A 20,842-nucleotide genomic window follows, 5' to 3' on the forward strand; every position below is an offset into this window, starting at 1 on the left:
GCTGATTATCCCTCTTATAAAAAAGGTGGACCTAATTTTTATAAAAAGAAATATGGTTAGCCTCATCATCCCGGTGGTAATAGTGGTCATACTAATAATCATGGTGTTAACCAAGGTCAGTCTCATAATTCTCTTGGTCATCAAGCTGTAATTATGAAAGAAATCAAGTGATGGGATTGCAAACAAGTAGGTCATAAGAAAGTTGTTTGTCCTCTGAAAAAGAAACTAGGTAATCTTTTGGCTTTTGTCTGCTTTGAAACTAGTCTTGTTCATCTTTCTTTAAATTCCTAGTAGTTGGATAGTGGTTCAACTGTTCATATAACCAATGACTTGCAGGATCTAGTAAGCAGGCAGAAGGCAACAGAGGATGAAGCCAGTATTGTTATGGGCAATGGACTCAAAGCATAAGTAGAGTTTATAGGGACTGCTATTTTACTTTTTAAAAATAATTCTAGTATCCGTTTAGAAAATACTATTTTTGTACCGTCTATGAGACGGAAATTAGTTCCAGTTTCACTTTTGGACAAAGTTGGTTATTCATTTCAACAAAATAATAGTATTATTAAAATTTTCTACGAATCACATGTTGTTGCTTATGCCTTTTTAAGTGATGGTCTATATCGCTTGAACGTGTTGAACGAATTTTTTTCTTAAATACATGTTGACAATATTGCCCACAAAAGGTCTGCTATGAGTAAAACGTCTTACCTGTTATGGCATAGGCGTCTTGGTCATATTTCTAAAGAAAGAATTGAATGATTGGTAAAGAAAAATATTTTGTGTGTTCTTGATACAAATGATTTTGAAACTTTTGTGGATTGTGTTAAAGGTAAAATGACCAAGATTAAGAGAAAGGGTTCCAGTAGGAGCTCTGAACTCTTAGAAATTATTCATACTGATATTAGTAAACCTTATGTACCTACTTTGATCAATCATATGTATTTTATTACTTTTATTGATGAGTTTTCAAGATACTGTTATATATCTTTTAAAAGAAAAATAAAAAGCACTTGATAAGTTTAAAATTTACAAGACTGAAGTTGAAAAACAACTTGGGAAGTCCATTAAGATAGGAAGGTTTGACCGTGGTGGTGAGTACTATGAAAAATATGATGAGGCTGGGATAGTAGCACAATATACCATGTCAGGTACTCATGAGCAGAATGGTGTGGCTGAAAGACGAAATCGTACTCTCATGGAAATGGTGAGAAGTATGATGTCAAGTACTAGCCTACCTGAGTCTCTTTGGGGTGAAGCCTTAAAAACAACTAGTTATATCCTGAATAGAGTTCCTACAAAATGTGTCTTGAAAACTCTCTTTGAACTATGGACAACCCGAAAACCTAGCTAGAAGTATTTTCACATTTGGGAATGTCCAGCTGAAGTTCATATTTATTCACCCATAGAAAAGAAAACTGATCCTAAAACTATCAGTTATTTTTTTATATGCTATCCTGATCACTCTAGAGCTTTTAGGTTTTTCTGTCCTGGACGTGACACTAGAATAGTTGAATTTATTAATGAAAAATTTCTTAAGTATGATGTTTGTGATTGTGATTGTTCATGTGAAAAGGAAATTGTGTTGAAAGAGACTGAAGTCATTGTCCATGTATCTGTTGTACATGAAAAGATGGTAAACTAACTTATTCATGTGAGGGAGAATCAAGGGAACAATGACGCATATCCCATGGTCCCTGAGCAAAATGAACATAATGAACCACTTCGTCGGTCATAAAGCGAAAGAATATCTACCATCTCTGATGATTTTATCGTACACGTGACTGAAAATCATAGTGCTACTGGAGAGTTGACTAATCCTTTATCATATGCTCAAGCTATTTTCTCTCCATATGTTGATAAATGGCGTGAGGCAATGGAAGATGAAAAAACACAATAGAGTGTGGGAGTTAGTTGAATTTCCTGTAGGTTTTAGGCCTATTGTTTGCAAATAGGTGTTTAAAACTAAAATAGACTCCAAGAAAAATATAGACCGTTATAAAGCAAGGTTAGTTGCTAAGGGTTATACTCAGAAAGAAGATATTAATTATAAAGAAACATTTTCTCTTGTTTCATCTAAGGATGCATTTAGAGTTGTGATGGCTCTTAGGGCTCATTTTGATTTAGAGTTGCACCAGATGGATGCTAAAACTGCTTTCCTGGATGGGAGTCTGCTTGAATAAGTTTACATGGTTCAACCTGAAGGGTATAAAGAAGCTGGTAAAGAACATCTAGTGGGCAAGCTTAACAAATCCATATATGGGCTTAAACAAGCCTCCAAGCAGTGGTACTTGAAATTCGATGAAATTATTATAAAATTTGAATTTGTTGAAAATAAGCTTGATGAATGTGTTTCTCTCAAAATAGAGAATGGTAATTTTATTATTATGGTTCTCTATGACATTCTGCTTGCCACAAATGATTTGGGCTTGATGAATGAGACCAAGTAGTTTTTGTCTAGGTCTTTTGATATGAAAGATTTTAGTGAAACTTCTTTTATTCTTGGAATAGAAATTAAAAGAGATAGGTCACGTTGTTTGTTGGGTTTATCACAAAGTTCATATATTGAGAGTTTTATAAAAATTTTCAATATGCAAGATTGCAAATCTGCTGTTGCACCTATTGTAAAAGAGACAAACTTAACAAGGATCAATGTCTGAAAAATGATGTTGAGAGGAGAACCATGTGCCATATGCAAGTGTTGTTGGTTGTTTGATGTACATACAGGTTTGTACAAGGACTAATGTATCATTTATTATTAATATATTGGGAAGATTTTCTTCTAATCCTGTGTGAGAACATTGGGTGGCTGCAAAGAAAGTGATGAGATATCTACACCGCACCAAAGACTTCATGATTAGGTACAAAAAAATTGATGATCTAGACCTGATGGTTTATTCAGATTCTGATTTTGCAGTTGTCAAGGCACTATGAAATTAACTTTTGGGTATATTTTTATGTTGGCTGAAGGTGTTGTTTCTTGGGAAAGTGAGAAACAAAATTTTGCTGCTACATCTACAATGGAAGCATAATTTATTGCTTGTTTTGATACTGCTTCACGTATTGTCTGGATGAAAAATTTTCTTACTAAAATACAAATTGTGGATTTTATATCTAAGTCTGTGACTATTTTCTATGATAACAATGCAACTGTGTTCTTCTCTCAGAATAACAAGAGAACAAGAGGCTCTAAGCATGTTAGCGTTAAGTTTCTTAAGGTTAGAGACATGGTAAAAGGAGGTGATATATGTATTAAGCATATTAACACAGAATCTATGTTGGCTGATCCTTTGACTAAAGGTCTTAGGCATGTAGTGTTTAGTGAACATGCTCAAAATATGGGTATTTTAGAGTCTTTTTGATGTGCTTTAATCAATGGGAGTTACTTTGTAATTGCAGACTGAGATATTGCTTTTAATAAATTTATTTTATGCAAGCTTGTGTTATTTTATATTTTTTTATGCTTATTGACTAACATGATAATTTATTTTTTATTTTTAATTGGATATTGCATAAACTCATGGTATCTTTGAGTTTTGCTACTTGTTGCCTTGATTACCCCAGGTAAGGCACAAGGGAAACCTCCTGAGGTGATATGATTTTTGTGTCACTTGGAGGCTCCTGAGGCGATATGGTTATAATATCACTTGGAGGATTTTTTCTTTCTAAGAGGTCTGGCTCTGTTCACCTTGATTAGAAAGATAACATGCTTAGCACACATGTTTGATCCATATTGATAAAAATTGTAGCAGAAGTAATCATAGAGAGAATTCATACCTTGAAATGGTGTGATGTCTACTACGATTCATTGTTAGTGTTCTCCATTGAGACTGGATGGATTATTATATGGGTCATTCTATCCTTGGCTATGCGAGTAGTGTGGCCACTATAGTCTAAAATCTTTTTAGAAAATATTTTTCTCAAAACTCAAAAGTTTTAAAATTATTTTCTTGTCCTCAATTAACGTTGGCGTTCAAGTGGGAGAATGTTGGAATTTGGACTTACGTTAATTATTTATAGCCTGAAAGGATAATGATAAATAAAGAGGAATTTATAAAGAATACAACTTAGTTAAAACTTATTTAAATAAGTTACAACTAATTTTAGAAAATTTCATAAAATACAATTTATTTTAAAATCTACAACATTTTGTATCCCTAATATCTCTCTCTTGAGATTCTCTCACTAAAATGTATCCTAATATATCCCTCTTAAGATTCTCTCTCACCTAAACATATCTATCCATATTAATTTTTCCCGATTTATTCTTTGTCTCTTCCATCTCGCTGACATTCTTCTGCCCCTAGTCATCTCCTCCATTTGTGTATAATAGAATAGCTTTTTCAATATGTATATCCATCAAAATCATTAGATGTGAGATTGACATTAGATTAAAATAATAAGATTATTCGTTGTCACAATTGTCCAGGCAAGAACATAACAGAACTTCTCTTCCATCTCTGAAATGCATAACAAGCTCCAAGCACACGCCATATGATTTCTTTAGAAATACTATACCAAATTACTGGAGTTAATTGTAATAGAGCATGAATCATTATGTCAAATTCCTTTATTGCATGTCTTATCACCAAACTTCTCCTCCCACAATTACTATATATAATATATAATTATATATAATATATTATATACTTATATATGTGTATACAAGATATTATAAATTAAAGGTAGATTGGATTTTTGCAAACTCTTAATTAATGTTTGTAATATATATAAATTAAAGGTATATATATATATATATATAACATTGAGAAGATGGTGATGGATATGAGTGTTGGAAAAAGCATCAGCAAGAAGTTGGAAAATGTGAAAAATTATAAAAGTGATGAATATGACTATGAACAAACAACAGCTGAAAGCTCTAACGAGGAGATCCACAAAGTGATTTGTGCAAAAATATGATATCTCTTAATAGTTGGTTAATTTTTATTTATTTTTATTTTTTAGCAATGTTGGTTAATTAACATCAAACTAAATGGAGATTTTTTAGGTTTGAATTGATTTAACAATTAGTCAGTTTCCTTAATTGTAGGGATTCTGTCATATTTTGAATACTAATTGTAGATATTTAATTTTATGAAATGAATACAAATATTGTACAAAACGTGATTTCAATTGTAGTTGTATATTATGAAATTTACTCTTATAACATATGTATTTATGAAAATTTTCCATTAATAAAAGGCCTATTATTAAAGATTATGTGTATGGATGAATGAGGCTCAATAATAATTGGCTTGTGATGGGTAGACACTCTTTATAAATAGAAGTCAGCCTCCTTTCCCTAGCTAACAGAAACCCCTAGTGTATTCCGCTTCTTGAATACGTGGTAACGGTAGACATCCCATCAGTCAAGTTCTCCGGGCTGTGAGAACGCGTAACTAATGAATCGTGGAAGTTGGTCTTAGGCTTAATTGTCGTTTCATGTCGCTACTGAATCCATGAAGTTTAACAGTACGCTTCCTTAGACTCTAATTCAAGATTATAATTTTATATTTATGATTGTGTCTTAATCTCTGTTTTATCTACGAATTAATTATCTAACATATATCTGTATTAGTTCTTATTCTTCTTTTAAGAAACTTTACTATTTGACTGTTTTCCGTCTTCCAATATATTATTTTGCTCGATTTTCATAAGCAAATCTGTTTTTGTGTGAATTCCAAATACAGTTAAATATTTTTTGTTATTAGAAAAGCTTCTTAAGAATTTTCTGAACCAATATCGGGCTTTAAATATAGTCTTTAAAAATATTACTCCATCCGTTCACTTTTACACGTTTTGACTTTTCACGCCCCTTAAAAAATAGTACCATGATATCCATATTAATTAATGCATATTTTATTGGATTTGAGAAAATGAGTTGAAATGAGTAATAACTAATAAATACTATGGGTATAACAGGGGAAAAATATCTTCTCTTAATATGCGTAAAGTGACAAGTAAAAATAAAAATCTATTTTTAATATATATGCCAAGTAAAAGTGAACGGGGGAGTAGTATATACAATTTGGAATGGAAATGTTCTCTTGGTTTGTTGCTGATCCCGAGAATAGATCTCGACCATTATACTCAATTCGTTTCAATTTATATGAATTTATTTCCTTTTTAGTTCGTACCAAAAAGAATGACTTATTTCCTTATTTGAAAGAAATTTATCTTTATACAATGATTTATAGCCACACAAAATATATGTGCCTCATTTTATACCACAAATTTAAAAGCCTTCTCTCTTTTCTTAAACTACGTGTCAGTCAAATGAGTTCAACCTGAGTTAGTATATATCTTCTTAAAAGTAAAAGGTCCAACTATGTACGTAAGAATAGAAAGAACTTAACGGGGAAAAGTATAAAACTAATGACATTGTAATCTGGATTATCACTTTTGAGTATTAAACCGTCTCCTTGAAACAATCAAAGGTTAAAAATATGAAAAGTGAAACAGAAGTGGTAAAAAAGATTATGGAGCCACGTACAAGGTAAGGCAAGAAAGAGTGGTGGATTGTCTGGACCATTACCATACACGAGGGCCAAAATAAAGCTCAAAGAGTTCCCCTTATTTCTTTTTTGTCACTTGATATTCAAAATTTATATTGAGATCATATTAAATTTATATTCGTGTCACAAAATTTCATATTAAGTATTAAAGTGTTACGTAATAAAGAAGACTTTATATTCAGGGATCAAATATGATTAAGTTCTCTGATTAAGGATATAAATAAGCAATTATCATTCTACCACAATCTTTATTGGTAATAAATACAATATTCACCCTAACTGCAAATATTCTTATCCTAATATCTCCACCTTTTTTTCCTGCTTTTCTTTGTGTGAAAAGACGCAAAGGTTTAGTCAAATCTAATAGGAGGAGGAGCCAAAAAGAAACAAAGAGACAGCAAAATCAAAAGGATTATGATTTGAGATTTTGAGGAATATGCGTAGTGAACATGCAGTTCGAATACCTTTTCTTTTTGCAAGCATCATCATATTTAATTCATGCATATCCATCTAAAAGTAACCCTATTTTTTTAGTCGTATCTCATCTCTTCTTTAATTTTTGGTTACCTATTCTTGTTCCCACTTGAAATAATAGCTTCTGCTGCCACGGAATATTAGCTCGTTTGGATATAAGAAATTTTTCTTTTTTTCCAACAAAATTTTTCTTTCTTTTCAAATCAGCGTTTGTTCATAAAATTTTTAATTTTTATTTGAAAATGTATTTTGAAATTTTTCGAAATTTTGAAAAACTCCAAAAAGCTGTTTTTCAAAATTTTCACTCAGATTACTCACAAAACTTCAAAAACAATCCAAAATTATATTCATGTTCAAATACAACTCTAATTTTCAAATATTATTTTACTTAAAAAATTTTCACTTTTTTTTTTGGAATTTTACAATTCTTGTCCAAACGCCCACTAAATATGCCTGATGCCCCGCAGATATCTTCGGTTTTTGTACACAGTAATCTAGCCTACCTTACCTACTCGATTTTTTTCTTCTTCAGCTTTACTATTTCCTTAAAATATTTTTACATGAAAAAAGACAAAAATGAAATGGAGTTAATTAAGAAATTTTTGGGAGGACATTTTGAAAATTACAAAAGATATTAGGAATAAGTAGTATCTAATTTTTTTAAATCAAAAGTACTTATAAATTGAAATGTCATAAGTTAGTTGACTCTAACTTATGAGTTTTACTGATTTTGACTTATAGATAGTTTTAGTGTTTACGAAAATGAAATGGTGCAAGTCAACTTAAAATGTTACTCAAACACCCTGTAAATTGTATTCCTAACAAAATTTTCGGTGGAATAATTGACATAACCATTTGATCAACTAACACAAGAACATTATTTGTCTCATGTTGGCCAGATCTGTCATATCTAACTAAAAAATGAATTGGACGTTACGTTTGTCGCAGAATTTTCAAATTCTAAATACACCACTCCTCCTTTTTGTACTCTTGTTTAGAAACAATTCAAGAACATTGAACTTGTTAGCTAGATTATCTGTTATTTAGTACTCAATCATAATATATAAAACCAATGGCAGTGTATGTCTCTTCTGTATAATTAACACTTCATACCACCTAATGCTCCAACATTTATATTCAGATGCCTATCCACCTAAAAATCATTAGCAGCGTGGCTAAATATTTATTTCTCGTTGTTATCATGTAATTTATGAAAATTTCAAAATTCAGACTGATCCAAAATCTATTAAATAGATCTAGCGTTTTCAAATGCTCTAACATATATTCTCTCCGTTCACTTTTACTTGTACAGTATTCTAAAAATAGATTTTCTTTTTTACTTGTCACTTTTAGCATATCAATAGAAGATAATTTCTTTTTTCTGTTATACCAACAATATTAATTTCTCATTTCAAATTATTTTCTCAATTCTATTAAAAATATGTATCAATTAATATGAGTATCATCATAAATTATGCATTTCATTTATTATTTTTTAGGGTGTTCAAAGTCCATAGTGAACAGTTAAAAGTAAATGTAGGGAGTATATTCAGCTGCTAATCTACTTGAAGAGCATTAATTAGCAGCGTGGTGAAATGTTTAGTACTTGTTATCATGCAATTTTATAAAACTTAAAAATTTCAGACTGATTCAAAATATTTTAGCACATCAACAAAAAGCATGTCTTTGATAATTGTGCGTTTACTTCTCCTCCAAGTATTTTTCAAAATAAATTACACTGCACACCCACAAATCCTGATTCTATCATTATCCAAATCGTCAACTCTCCTAGTAAAATTGACACAATTTAGTTATAAATATGAAAATATGCTACAATATTTATGTGGCTATAAAATTTTTATGGTCTAAAATATGACATATTATTTGTGTGACTATAAAAGCTTGTCAATAAGAATAAATAAAAATTTGAATTTAATTTTTATTTTCAAATTTAAAAATAAATCATTCTGTTAGAAACAAACTAAAAAAAATAGAGTCAAGTAAACTGTAATGAAGAGTAGCTTATATGCTTCTTTCTTTCTTTCTTTCTTTTTTTCCCCAACTATTGAAGTACTATATAGTATCCATCTTAATTATTTTTCCATTTCCCTCGTAGAATCAATCTTATGGTTACGTGTATTAGTCTTGGAGAATCATATGCAGTTAATTAAGAAGAGTCTCACTTTTTATACAACGAATGTTGGTATATTTACAAGGAAAAACATATCAAAGTCGGATTTTTATCTCAAACTTGTGTACGAGTAAAGTCTGTTACCCCTGATTTTTCGATGAAGAAACGAGGGATAACATGGTTCGACGCTGGCTCGGGTAAAGTCGAGAACGCGCAGAGATCAAAGCCCGGGGGACGAATGATACGTGGGGAATCGGGCATGGCTGAACATGAGAAGAATCAAGCTCAAGCAAAACAAAGAATCGAGGTTAAATTAGACGACGGTTAAAGAGGACGAACGAGGAGCCGAAATATCTGCCATCGACCGGATATTACGGCGTAGATCACGCCCAGAATTGAAACTCCCTTACTATATAAAGGGGAGAGCCTTTTCATTTTTTGGGTCACCGTTAGCACGCATATCAAAACAATAAATTTTCTTTTGTCTTTTAACTATTGTTCAAGTATTATTCCGCTGTTCATTTCTTTAGTTGCAACCGAATTCCATCTCGAGGGCTCGATCGGAACCGGTTTCCACCATTCAAACCTAACGTCATGCTTAATTATTTCATCACATTTGGTTTGATCGTCTTGTTTTCTTTTAATTCAATTATTTATTGTTCTTAGATCATTCATGTTAAATTAGATCATGTATCCTTTAAACCGCGTACAAATTTAATTGTTACTCATTTTAAGGGTAAACAAAACTATATCAATATACTTTGATTCAGTTATATTAAATTGAGATAAAATTAATATGTATTGATATAACTAACTATGATAAAATAATAAAGTATATGTGGAAAATTAAATAAAAAAACACGTAAATGCAGGAGACTTTTGGTTAAAATAATGACGGAAAAATATGTTAGTCTACTGCATAATTTCTAGTATAATTTCTAGAAGGGAGCTAAGGAGAGAGCCTCCAGGAGATTGGATATTGCTTCAAATCTGGACTAAAAGCACGTCAAGGGTGCCGGCTAAACGAATGGAATTTTTAAAAATGAACTTAGGGTTATAAAAATGGCCTTTAGTCAGAGTATCATTATTATGCGAAATTTTTATAGTGGACCAACCTTTGTGATTTTCGAAGATATATAGGAACAGCCAATATCTACTTTAGTCATGTCGCAAATGAAGAATTTGACATGATTTGATCTAATGTCCTTAACTAATTACTTAGAAAGTACTCCTAACATCTTATGTTGGAGTTGTTGATCTTTATTGGTGATTATCAGCTAAAAAATGTGAATATTTTATGTGCAATGATTTGATAGTGATCGATGATAGTAAATTTATTTGTCTTCGGTGTTTATTAATGACAAAATGCGTTTGCTAATAGACTATTATTACTTAATTTTAATTAATATTACTTAATCATAATACATTGATATAGTACGGTATAAACATCGATTGAGGATACGGAGGGATTACAGAGTCCAGTTCTCGTAAGTCACTAGTATCTCCTAGATTTTTGTGTTCTACCTTTTCTCCGTTAACATTTTGAAAATCATAGAGGAGCAAGCCTTTTAAACGTGTCTTTATTTCAGTTGTCCATAGATACATTATTGACATGTAATTTTTATGCGCTTAATTGTGATGATCCGTGTGTTTACGAGATAATTTCTGTTGATTAAGTTGTTTATTTAGTCACTAGTAATTAAGCGAGAGAATTTAACTAATAAATCGTGTTAAAGAAACAATTTAAGTACTCAGCCATTATAATAAGACAAAAGGGGTGGCTATTTATTAAATTGCGTTGGATTCCCTTTATTCGGCACGTCGTTAAGCCAGCTTTATTTTCAACAAGTTTAAGCACACTATTTAATGCATAGATCGACCTCATGTATGCTAGCCGGGAAAGCGCAAGATAAGGTGTCACGACCAAAACAAATCTGATAAGACAATATTCGTCTAGCTGATATAAAATCCAACACACAACTTCTACAGATGAGTTAAGTGATATACATACCTTTCAAAAAAGTAGAACAATTTTTTTGTGAGATATTCCTAATTAAATTCCATTTTTGGGCTCCAATGGATCACTAGGATACAGAATCAGCAAAGTTATAGACAAATTCCCTAGTTTTGCGCCTCATTTCACTAGGCAGTAGTTTGGATCTCTTCTGTTCACCTGTCAAAGCTTGGAAATAGAACTCCTCGTACCCTAATTTAAGCATCCAATAAGTCTTTGCATAGATCAAAGGCTAGGGTAATTAGACTCTATAATTCTAATCGATAACAAGAATATAAAATGCAAATTTGTTTAATTAAACAAAATACTACTCTAATTAGTTGGTTGTTATTAAATCTCAGGTGTGACAATACAAAGGCGTTGGGCGAAAATCTGGAACCGTATGCATATAAGAAACAGAGCCTCCACACAAAAACCAGGCTGGTCCACAGGCTGTCCTTTGGGTATCTCTGCTCATGAGCACATGGCTAATCTGTTGGCAAATGGCGAGATGTGTGTTTTTATCTTTTCTACTGTACCATTGCTGCCATCTCCCCCACGTTCTACTTATTCCTTTGCTCCATCAATCATTCCAATACGCCCCCGCCTCCATTTGTCTCTCCATTTAAAGAACTAAAGCAAATAAGTACAATGGAATGGAAGATTTAAGTTATATACGTTTTAAGTATAATCATTTTTTCCTTAACTCTCTAAGTAGAGTTGATTAATGATTTAAATTTTATGAGTTGTCGATTTTAGGATAGCGACTTCAAAAGCTTATAATTGAGTTTTAAATTTAATTTTTATACATATTTAATGTATTTTTTAACATATATATATATATATATATATATATATATATATATATATGAATTTTAAGCTGGGAACATAAATACTAGTAGTTGTCTTAATTTTTAGCTGTTCAAAACTGTTATCGATTTTTCTTATTTTAGTAATATTTTTAAATCATAGCGATTTCAGGGGTTCCACTTTTACTATTCTTGCTACTCGTACCATAAAAATCAATATATGAACATATATTTTTCTCAAAATATTTAAAATATTACAACTTCAACTCTTCAATTGATAAAATAAAGGTACCAAATAAAAATGGATAAACAAATTGAGATTGAGAAAGCACTAATTTTGCATCACTAGATAAAGTTTTCCTCTCCCTTTCCCATTCCCACAGACAGCGCATTATTTTATCACATTATTAAAAAACCCTCTACTTTAAGCAACGAAGGAGCACGATCGACGAGATTTGTGGTATAATTTGCAAAATAATTAATCTATTTCAACAAACATTAATTAAGGATAATTTTCCTTTTCATCAGAATTTGTCTCATCTCTTCCTAACCTACCAAGAATTACAACGTAGAAAAAACTCAAGCATGTGCACTTCTTTTTTCTGGTTCCTTTATGTCTATGCCAAAGTTAAGAGAGCTGATTGCATTTGTTACTAGGAGCCCTAGTGATGCAGTATAACTTATTTTTCACGTTAATTTGGTAGTATATGAATCTTTACGTAGCGAAGTTTTTGGAGTGGTTGTGGATAGTGTGCTATAAAACTATATGTATTCCAATATATCCTTATTAATACTTAATCATGTTATATAACTTACAAAAGTTATTAGAATTTAAATATATTCAGCTGATTAAATCTGTGTGGGTGTATATCTTCTACTTTTTTCCCCAAACAATTAACTAATAGTTTAAATTATTGTTATTATATAATATATAGAATCACATTAAACGGGACACAGAAAGAGTAAGCAAAATTAGTTGAAAATTGATGCACTATAATATTGGTAGGACACATCACAAAATTAGTCAGTCGGCTGAAATTAATATCATTCGCTAGCCAAAAAGCATATAATATATATATATATATTATAAACTATTATTTTTTTAAACGATTAAAAATATATATTCTTATATTGTTATCCTGGAATCTTTATTAAAAGGGCGTGTCTTTTCATGGGCCTCGTGGCCATCCCACCGAATAGACAGAAAGGTGAAAGCCGAGCTGTTTCAATTGTTTTCGTAATTCGGTTTTGTTGATTTTTACATAAAGCAATGCGCTATTTAGATTCTTGCACAAATCTTTAAAACACTGGAGTATAAAACTGATTAATGGACTTACATAATTACATAGTTATTTGAATGCATCTCAATTACTTACATTAAATATTTGTCATACACATGTGTTAAATAATTTTACCACCAAAATTTAAATAGAAAAAAAATAAAACATCTAAATTTTTTTGTCTCTTGCTAAAAGTTTCAACCTTTGCCTTTCCCGTTATAAATGGGGTAGCATCACAATAAGCAAAACTATAATGTCCTCCTTTAACTTGAGGTACATAACCCACTCCACTCCATCCTGCCCCCTACTGGGCCACAAAAGACCGTACATGTTAATGCTCTATATATAACCTACCTTTATTAGATACATACATTATGTAATTGCCAATAACTAGCTTTATTCACATAATACATATTGCTCATCACAATAAGTTAGATGCCAAAATGTCAAGCTCTGTTCTTGTAAAAGAAGTTGTTTTAATTACCCCTTCAGAGCCAACCCCAATCCAAATTCTCCCACTTTCTGCTTTAGATTCTCAGCTCTTTTTGCGTTTCACCATCGAATATTTGCTGGTTTACAAGCCATCACGCCATGGGTTAGATAAAGCGGCTACAGTAAACCAAGTCAAGTCCGCACTTGGTCGAGCCCTGGTTCCTTACTACCCTTTAGCCGGAAGAGTCAGGGCTCGAACCAACGGTTCAGGCCTGGAAGTAGTGTGTCGAGCCCAGGGTGCGGCTTTCTTACAAGCCGTCTCCGATCTAACGGCGTCAGAATTCCAAGCAGCTCCTCGGCATAAAACACAGTGGCGGAAGCTCTTGTCGTTACAAGTGGTCGACGTGCTTAAAGGGGCCCCACCATTAGTTGTACAGCTGACGTGGCTCTCCGATTGCTCAGCCACGTTAGCTGTCGGGTTCAATCATTGTCTATGCGATGGAATTGGTAGTTCTGAATTCCTCAACTTATTCGCCGAATTAGCTACTGGTAAGGAAAAATTCACTGATTTAAAGCCCAAACCAGTTTGGGATCGTTATCTCATGGACCCAAAATCATATAAGTACAAGTCATCTACAAGTCATCATCCAGAGTTTAAGAAAGTTCCTGATCTTTGTGGTTTTATTTCTCGATTTAATCAAGAAAGACTCGCACCCACTTCAGTTATATTCGACAAAAGAAGAGTAAACGAATTGAAGAAATTAATATACAGCCAGTCCTCAATATGCACTTCGTTTGAAGTACTCTCAGCTCATATATGGAAAAGTTGGGCCACAGCACTAAACTTACCGACCAACCAAACATTAAAACTACTGTTTACAATCAACATACGGAACAAAGTGAAACCGAGCTTGCCCAGTGGTTACTACGGCAACGGTTTCGTTCTCGGCTGCGCTCAAACTTCAGCTAAAGACTTAGTCGAGAAAGGGCTGGGTTATGCAACTGGGTTAGTGAAAAGAGCAAAAGAAAGAGTGGACGATGAGTACGTTAGAGAAGTGGTGGATACGGTGAGTTCGAACGGAACTAGTCCGGACTCAGTGGGCGTGTTGATAATGTCGCAATGGTCAAGGCTAGGACTAGAGAGAGTTGACATAGGAATGGGAAGGCCAGTTGAAGTAGGGCCAGTTTGCTGTGATAGGTACTGTATATTATTGCCAGTGTATGATCACAAGGATTCGGTGAAGGTAAATGTTGCGGTCCCTGCTACTGCTGTTGAAAAATACTTGCATCTTTTGAAGAGCATCGGCACCTGACAACAAGATTGGACCATATAACTGCAATTTCATGACTTTAGCTCTTTAATGAGGAGAACAGGCCTTTTCTTTTACTTTTTTCCTATTTAATGAGGAGTACGTACTAACATATGTTGACTTTATATATGCATGTATATCCAAGGGAAAAAAGAGAGTAAAAGATGAAACTGTTGACTTTTGAAATTCTTTTGCTTCATATTTGAGCATGGCACTTTCCCTAATTTTCCCTTTTGTATAAAAATTGTATTGCTGGAGCATGAGAAATCTTGGTCCAGCTCAGTAGCTGTAGACAAATTTTTTAACTTGCGAAGGCAAACATGCATATGCTTTAGGAGAGAATAGATGCGATTAGGTTTTACTTTATTTTTATTATTATTCTGTAACTTTACTGTAATAGGGAAAAGGAAACGAAATGCAAACGAGAATTTGCAATTTAAAAGTCCGATAAGGGTGTGATTTGTCCCTCTACTATCATAAGTTTTGTTTACCCTCCGTTTAATTTTTCTATCAAAAATATCCTTACCGTTATACATTAGGTTCATATTTACCCTTTAAACGTTTAAAAGAGTTACATTTGCCCTTCGTTATACTTTAGGATCATATTTACCCCTCTACTCTTCGAAAAGGGTTACATTTGCCTTTCGTTATACTTTCTTGACATATTTATCCTTACAATTATCCGTGTCAGCTCGTCACCCCCCACCCACCCCACCCCAACCCCCCACTCGTCCATCTCTCTTATCCGTGTCAGCTCCATGTTTTTCGAAGAGCGAGAAAATTTTGAACAGTGAGTGAACGAAACTATAGTGTTATCTCTAATTGATTTATTTAATTATTTCACCTTTTGTCTATGTTAATTTGTTTTCCTTTAATACCTAGGAGTTAGGAGACATGAATCACTCAATGATATTTTGAAGTGTTTGTAGAGATACAACTCTGTAAAGTCTAAACTGGGTCAATTGACCATGATTGATTCACGAAAAGCAATCCTGATACGACATTTATGAAGATTGTGCGAAATACAATAGTTATAGCAGCAACAACATATTGACAAACAATAACTTTGAACTCAAAATCACTAATCTAATACAACTCACAATTATTGCAGTAACCAAAGTAAATTACAAGAAGTTGCACAACAATGGAGTTAATGAAGTCTTATTTAAATTGGGTGAGCGGGTTAAATTATCTTAAATAGGTGACCATATTTAAATTGGAAGAATAAGAAATCCACATAGGCCCCATGTAGGAAAACAAAGGTGGGACATGGCGATCTACCGGATGAGGGTAAATGTAGGGTATAATTGTAAGGATAAATATGTTAAGAAAGTATAACGAAAGGCAAATGTAACCATTTTTGAAGAGTAGAGGGGTAAATGTGATCTTAAAGTATAACGAAGGGCAAATTTAACCCATTTTAACGTGTAAGGGTAAATATAAACCTAATGTATAATCGTAGGTATATTTTTGATAAAACACGTAAACAGAGGGTAAATAAGGCTTATTTACGAGAGTAGAGGGACAAATCAGACGTACTAAGGGGGAATACTAGTGGTGTCTTTCATAAAAAGAAGAATCCCATTCGTGGGCCTTGCTAGTATGTTTAGCTTTTGGGCCTTGGAAACAACTATCTCTGAGGAGTGATCCCAAAAAGTTTGGTGCCTCGTTTCAGAGGATCTGCCAGGGGCTTTGATATTAGAATATGATTCCTTATTTCCTTATGCTCATATTATTTTAAGCTAGTGATTGAAATATGTTTGGTAAAAACTTGAATAATAATTTTTGAAGTTGTGTTGAAAAATAATTTTTAGAAGTTAAAGTTGTTTTTGGACATATATTTTAATTGAAAAAAACTTAAAGTTTTGTGAGTGGAAGACAAAGTTTCACCCAAAAACTGCCCTAACAAAATTTTTGGGAACCTGAAAAAAAATTCAGAATTTTTTCAAAAATCGATCATGTTCCATATACAAACAGTGTTTTCAAAATTTATTTTGAAAAAATATACTCATAAGCTATAGCCAAACAAGTGTTAAATACATAAGATATCTGAAAATTACGCATAAGAGATCTTTGCATTATTATTTTCTTCTATTCAAATTGAAAATGAAGATGTTTAACCAAAAAATAATTTTTGCGGTCAAAGTCAATATTTGAATAAATCGGATTTCGAATAACCAAGTTTATATCACTTTTTCAAAAATAAGAGAATAAAATATATTTGCTAAGCAATTGAAATGTGATTATTATATAAACAAAGGAGAGAAATCTTATTGATGATCGTTATTTTCTCCAAAGAATTTGTGAACAAGAATCTTCAATCAAGCACGATACAAAAGTAAGAGACTAATTGCATTTATTTTTTAGTATTCTGATGATCGTACACAATAAGGTAAGAACCCTTATATAAGGATACAAAGATGTAACGGTTCCCTCTCACTTAATTCCTACCCATTACTGACATTAACTGCATTAATTATCCGTTATTGAAATTACTCGTAACGGTTATGGTAATAATAGGTGATCGCGTGTAATTATGGATAACGCCGATTCTCTTTCCATATTTGCAACTATTCATAAATCTTCCTCATTTATGGCCTTCACGCATCTTGTGCCTATTTCTTCTTTTCCAGTTGTCACATACGATACCTTCTTCTATAAATCTCGTGGGTATTTTAACCGTACCTCATCATTATTCTTTGTTAACTTGATGGAAATGCCATTTGTCACCGTATTGTTAGTCCACGTGTCTTGCCTATTTTTCAATCAATACAAAAGACAGAAAACCATTTCCTTAGTATTTCAAGAGGAGATGCAAGTCTACAAGTTACTATAAGTAAAAACAACTAGTCGTACGTGAAGAGAAGTAAAATGAGATGATATGCTCTGTTACAATTATACATACGTAAAAAGATAATATGGGGTTATCAATTCGATTAGGATGGAAGGACAGATGTTATTATATGGTATATTAGTGAATCCATATTGTATTGAAAGGGATAATTAGAATCTTATACACAAATAGAAGAGTTCATCTCCAACTATTACAATATTCCAAACTAGCAATTAAATCTTCCAACGGAAGAAGAAATAAATCATAAATTATTTCCTAGGTCTAGGATTAGGAGCATGAATATGGTTCATAAATCATAAATTCAAGACGTTGGTTCAAACAAATATAGTGAGATAATATAATGAGTTATTCGTTAAGTCAAACTATATCTTTCTGATTTACTTGCGCTTTACAGAATGAGCTCATTCCATTAGCACAAGGAGTTTACCGAAAAAATCGGATAACGTCAGATTTTGTGTATAATTCTAAGGATATGCGATACAATTCGATATAAATCGTGTAGAGAAATAGAGATACGTATATTCTTGACTATGAGAATGCAAATAATGGACAATAAGAATGAATGAGATAAAGTAAAGTAAACACAAAGGGATGTCTTTCAATCTGAGAAGTGATTTTTTGTCGCTGCCTTTTAGCTTACAAGGATTCCCCCTTTTATAGAAGAGCGTCATTACAAAAAATAATAAAATAAAGCATATAGTGGAAGGCCCATGATGACTAGTCTCTTCCTTGATTCCCGCCAAGATTCTCTCTCTTGGTGCGGTCGCAACAGCTTTTGTCTGTGAGCTCGATACTGGCTCGAACTCGTTACTGGGTCGGGCCTTTCGGTCTTGGCTCGAGTTCGACCTTTGAGATGAGCATCGCGCATTTTTGACCTCGAAGTAGTGCCTTGCGGATCGATTCGGTTATGGGCTCGATAGGGTTATCGAGCCGACTCCTCGAGCGACTTTCGGGCTCGAGGCTCGTTAGTACTGACTTCGGAGCTCACTCCCAAAATCTCATTCCGACTTTTTAACACTCGAACTCGATCGAACGTAGGAAGGCCGAAATGTATTTCGACCGTATACAGATAGTCCCCTCGTTTCTCATGAAGTATGTGGTGAGAATCGATGTGATTTTTGGTGGTTCGATCGGTTCATAAGCCGACGTTTTTACAGGGATCGATTATGACGTATGTGATAGCTGTCTTATCAATTCAGCCTTTCAAGGTATTTAATGCTTGTCAGATGGCGGTAACATGAGCGGATCCGAGTATGGGGGAGAGCCTGATAGAGAAGCAAACTCCCCTGAGGATGATCAGGAAGCTTAGTTCATAGTTTTTTTTTTGTACGTTTGTAATCAATCATGTAGAAATTTTTGTATATAGACAACTTTGGCCGATTTGTGAAGACAACTTAACAATTCAATCAAATTTGAACTTTGTAGTCTCTATTATTGATTTGTTCGAAGTGACGTAGCCCTTGGGCTTACTAGTTGAGTTAATGATTCGAACTTGAAGAAATATAATTCGTAGGCATAATAGTCGAGTGATTGCTTGAACTCGAAGTGAAAGTAGCCCGTAGGCTTTAATCGTCGAGTAAATGATTCAAACTTGAAGTAATGTAGCCCATGGACGTGATGGTCGAGTGAGTGATTGCTCGAACTCGAAATAAAAGTAGCCCGTAGGCTTTAGTCGTCGAGTGAATGATTCGAACTCGATGCAATGCAGTCTGTAGGCGTAATGGTCGAAGTAGCCCGTAGGCTTAGTGGTCGAGTGAGTGCTTGTTCGAACTCGAAATAAAAAAGTAGCCTGTAGGCTTATCAGTCGAGTGAATGATTCGAACTCGATGCAATGTAGCCCGTAGACGTAATGGTCGAAGTAGCCCGTAGGCTTAGTGGTCAAGTGAGTGCTTGCTCGAACTCGAAATAAAAAGTAGCCCGTAGGCTTATCAGTCAAGTGAATGATTCGAACTCGATGCAATGTAGCCCGTAGGCGTAATGGTCGAAGTAGCCCGTAGGCTTAGTGGTCGAGTGAGTGCTTGCTTGAACTCGAAATAAAAAGTAGCCGTAGGCTTATCAGTCGAGTGAATGATTCGAATTCGATGCAATATAGCCCGTAGGCGTAATGGTCAAAGTAGCCCGTAAGCTTAGTGGTCGAGTGAGTACTTACTCGAACTCGAAATAAAAAGTAGCCCGTAGGCTTATCAGTCGAGTGAATGATTTGAACTTGATGCAATGTAGCCCATAGGCATAATGGTCGAATTTAACTTGATTCTGTTTGCATAATAAATCTCCAAATAGAGGAATTTTCCTTGGATATAAGATGCCGATAAAGAAGAGAACTTTCTTCTCACGTTATTACAATGTTTCGCGCCTGGGTTCGGGCCAGTCTACATGAGCATGGTTCGTTTCGACCATTTGGCACTTACAATTTTTCCTATTGGAACCCTGTTATTGTGAAATAACTCTCTTGCATCTGAACTCGATATATTTGAGGGCCTAATGCCCCCTCAGTATTCGAGGTCGATTGTAAAGAGGCCTCGGATATTGTTGTAAGTGCAGCACGATCAATAGTTGCCTCATTAAAAACCTTGCCGAAAAACCCATTTGGGATAAAACCGGTCTAAGGGAAAAAGAGTGCAACGCGTGCTTTCAAGCGAAAGATCCATCTTAGCCCTCGTTCGGACTTCTGCAGGGGTCAGTTTTGAAATGTAAATGAATATGGAAAGATCGTACCTTAGTAGTAGTATCGTTTTAGATGTGATGCATTCCAGCTGCTTGATAGCTGTTTGCCGTTTATAATGCCGAGCCTGTACGATCCCTTTCCAATGTTCTCGAGCACCTGATATGGTCCTTCCCAATTCGGTCCTAGTTTTCCTTCCTTCGGATTTTGGGTATTGATGGTAACTTTTCTTAACACTAAGTCCCCGGGCTTGAAATGGCGTAGTTTGGTTCTTCGATTATAATATCTTTCGATTCGCTGCTTTTGGGCGGCCAATTGGACGAGAGCAGCTTCTCGTCTTTCGTTCGATAGTTCGAGGCTGGTATTCATAGCCTCGTTATTTGAT

The 20,842-nt window shown here is 33.6% G+C and overlaps 1 protein-coding gene across 1 annotated transcript; it reads left to right on the forward strand.

Annotated features, from left to right (window-relative positions):
* The first annotated feature begins 13,407 nt into the window (after positions 1-13,407).
* On the forward strand, positions 13,408-15,353 carry LOC107804640 (alcohol acyltransferase 9). The gene has a single exon (XM_016628559.2). The coding sequence runs from the start codon at positions 13,643-13,645 to the stop codon at positions 14,942-14,944; it is 1,302 nt and encodes a 433-aa protein (XP_016484045.1). The 5' UTR covers positions 13,408-13,642; the 3' UTR covers positions 14,945-15,353.
* Positions 15,354-20,842: the final 5,489 nt, after the last annotated feature.

This window comes from Nicotiana tabacum, chromosome 4 (genome assembly GCF_000715075.1).
Source record: "Nicotiana tabacum cultivar K326 chromosome 4, ASM71507v2, whole genome shotgun sequence".
Lineage (NCBI taxonomy): Eukaryota > Viridiplantae > Streptophyta > Magnoliopsida > Solanales > Solanaceae > Nicotiana > Nicotiana tabacum.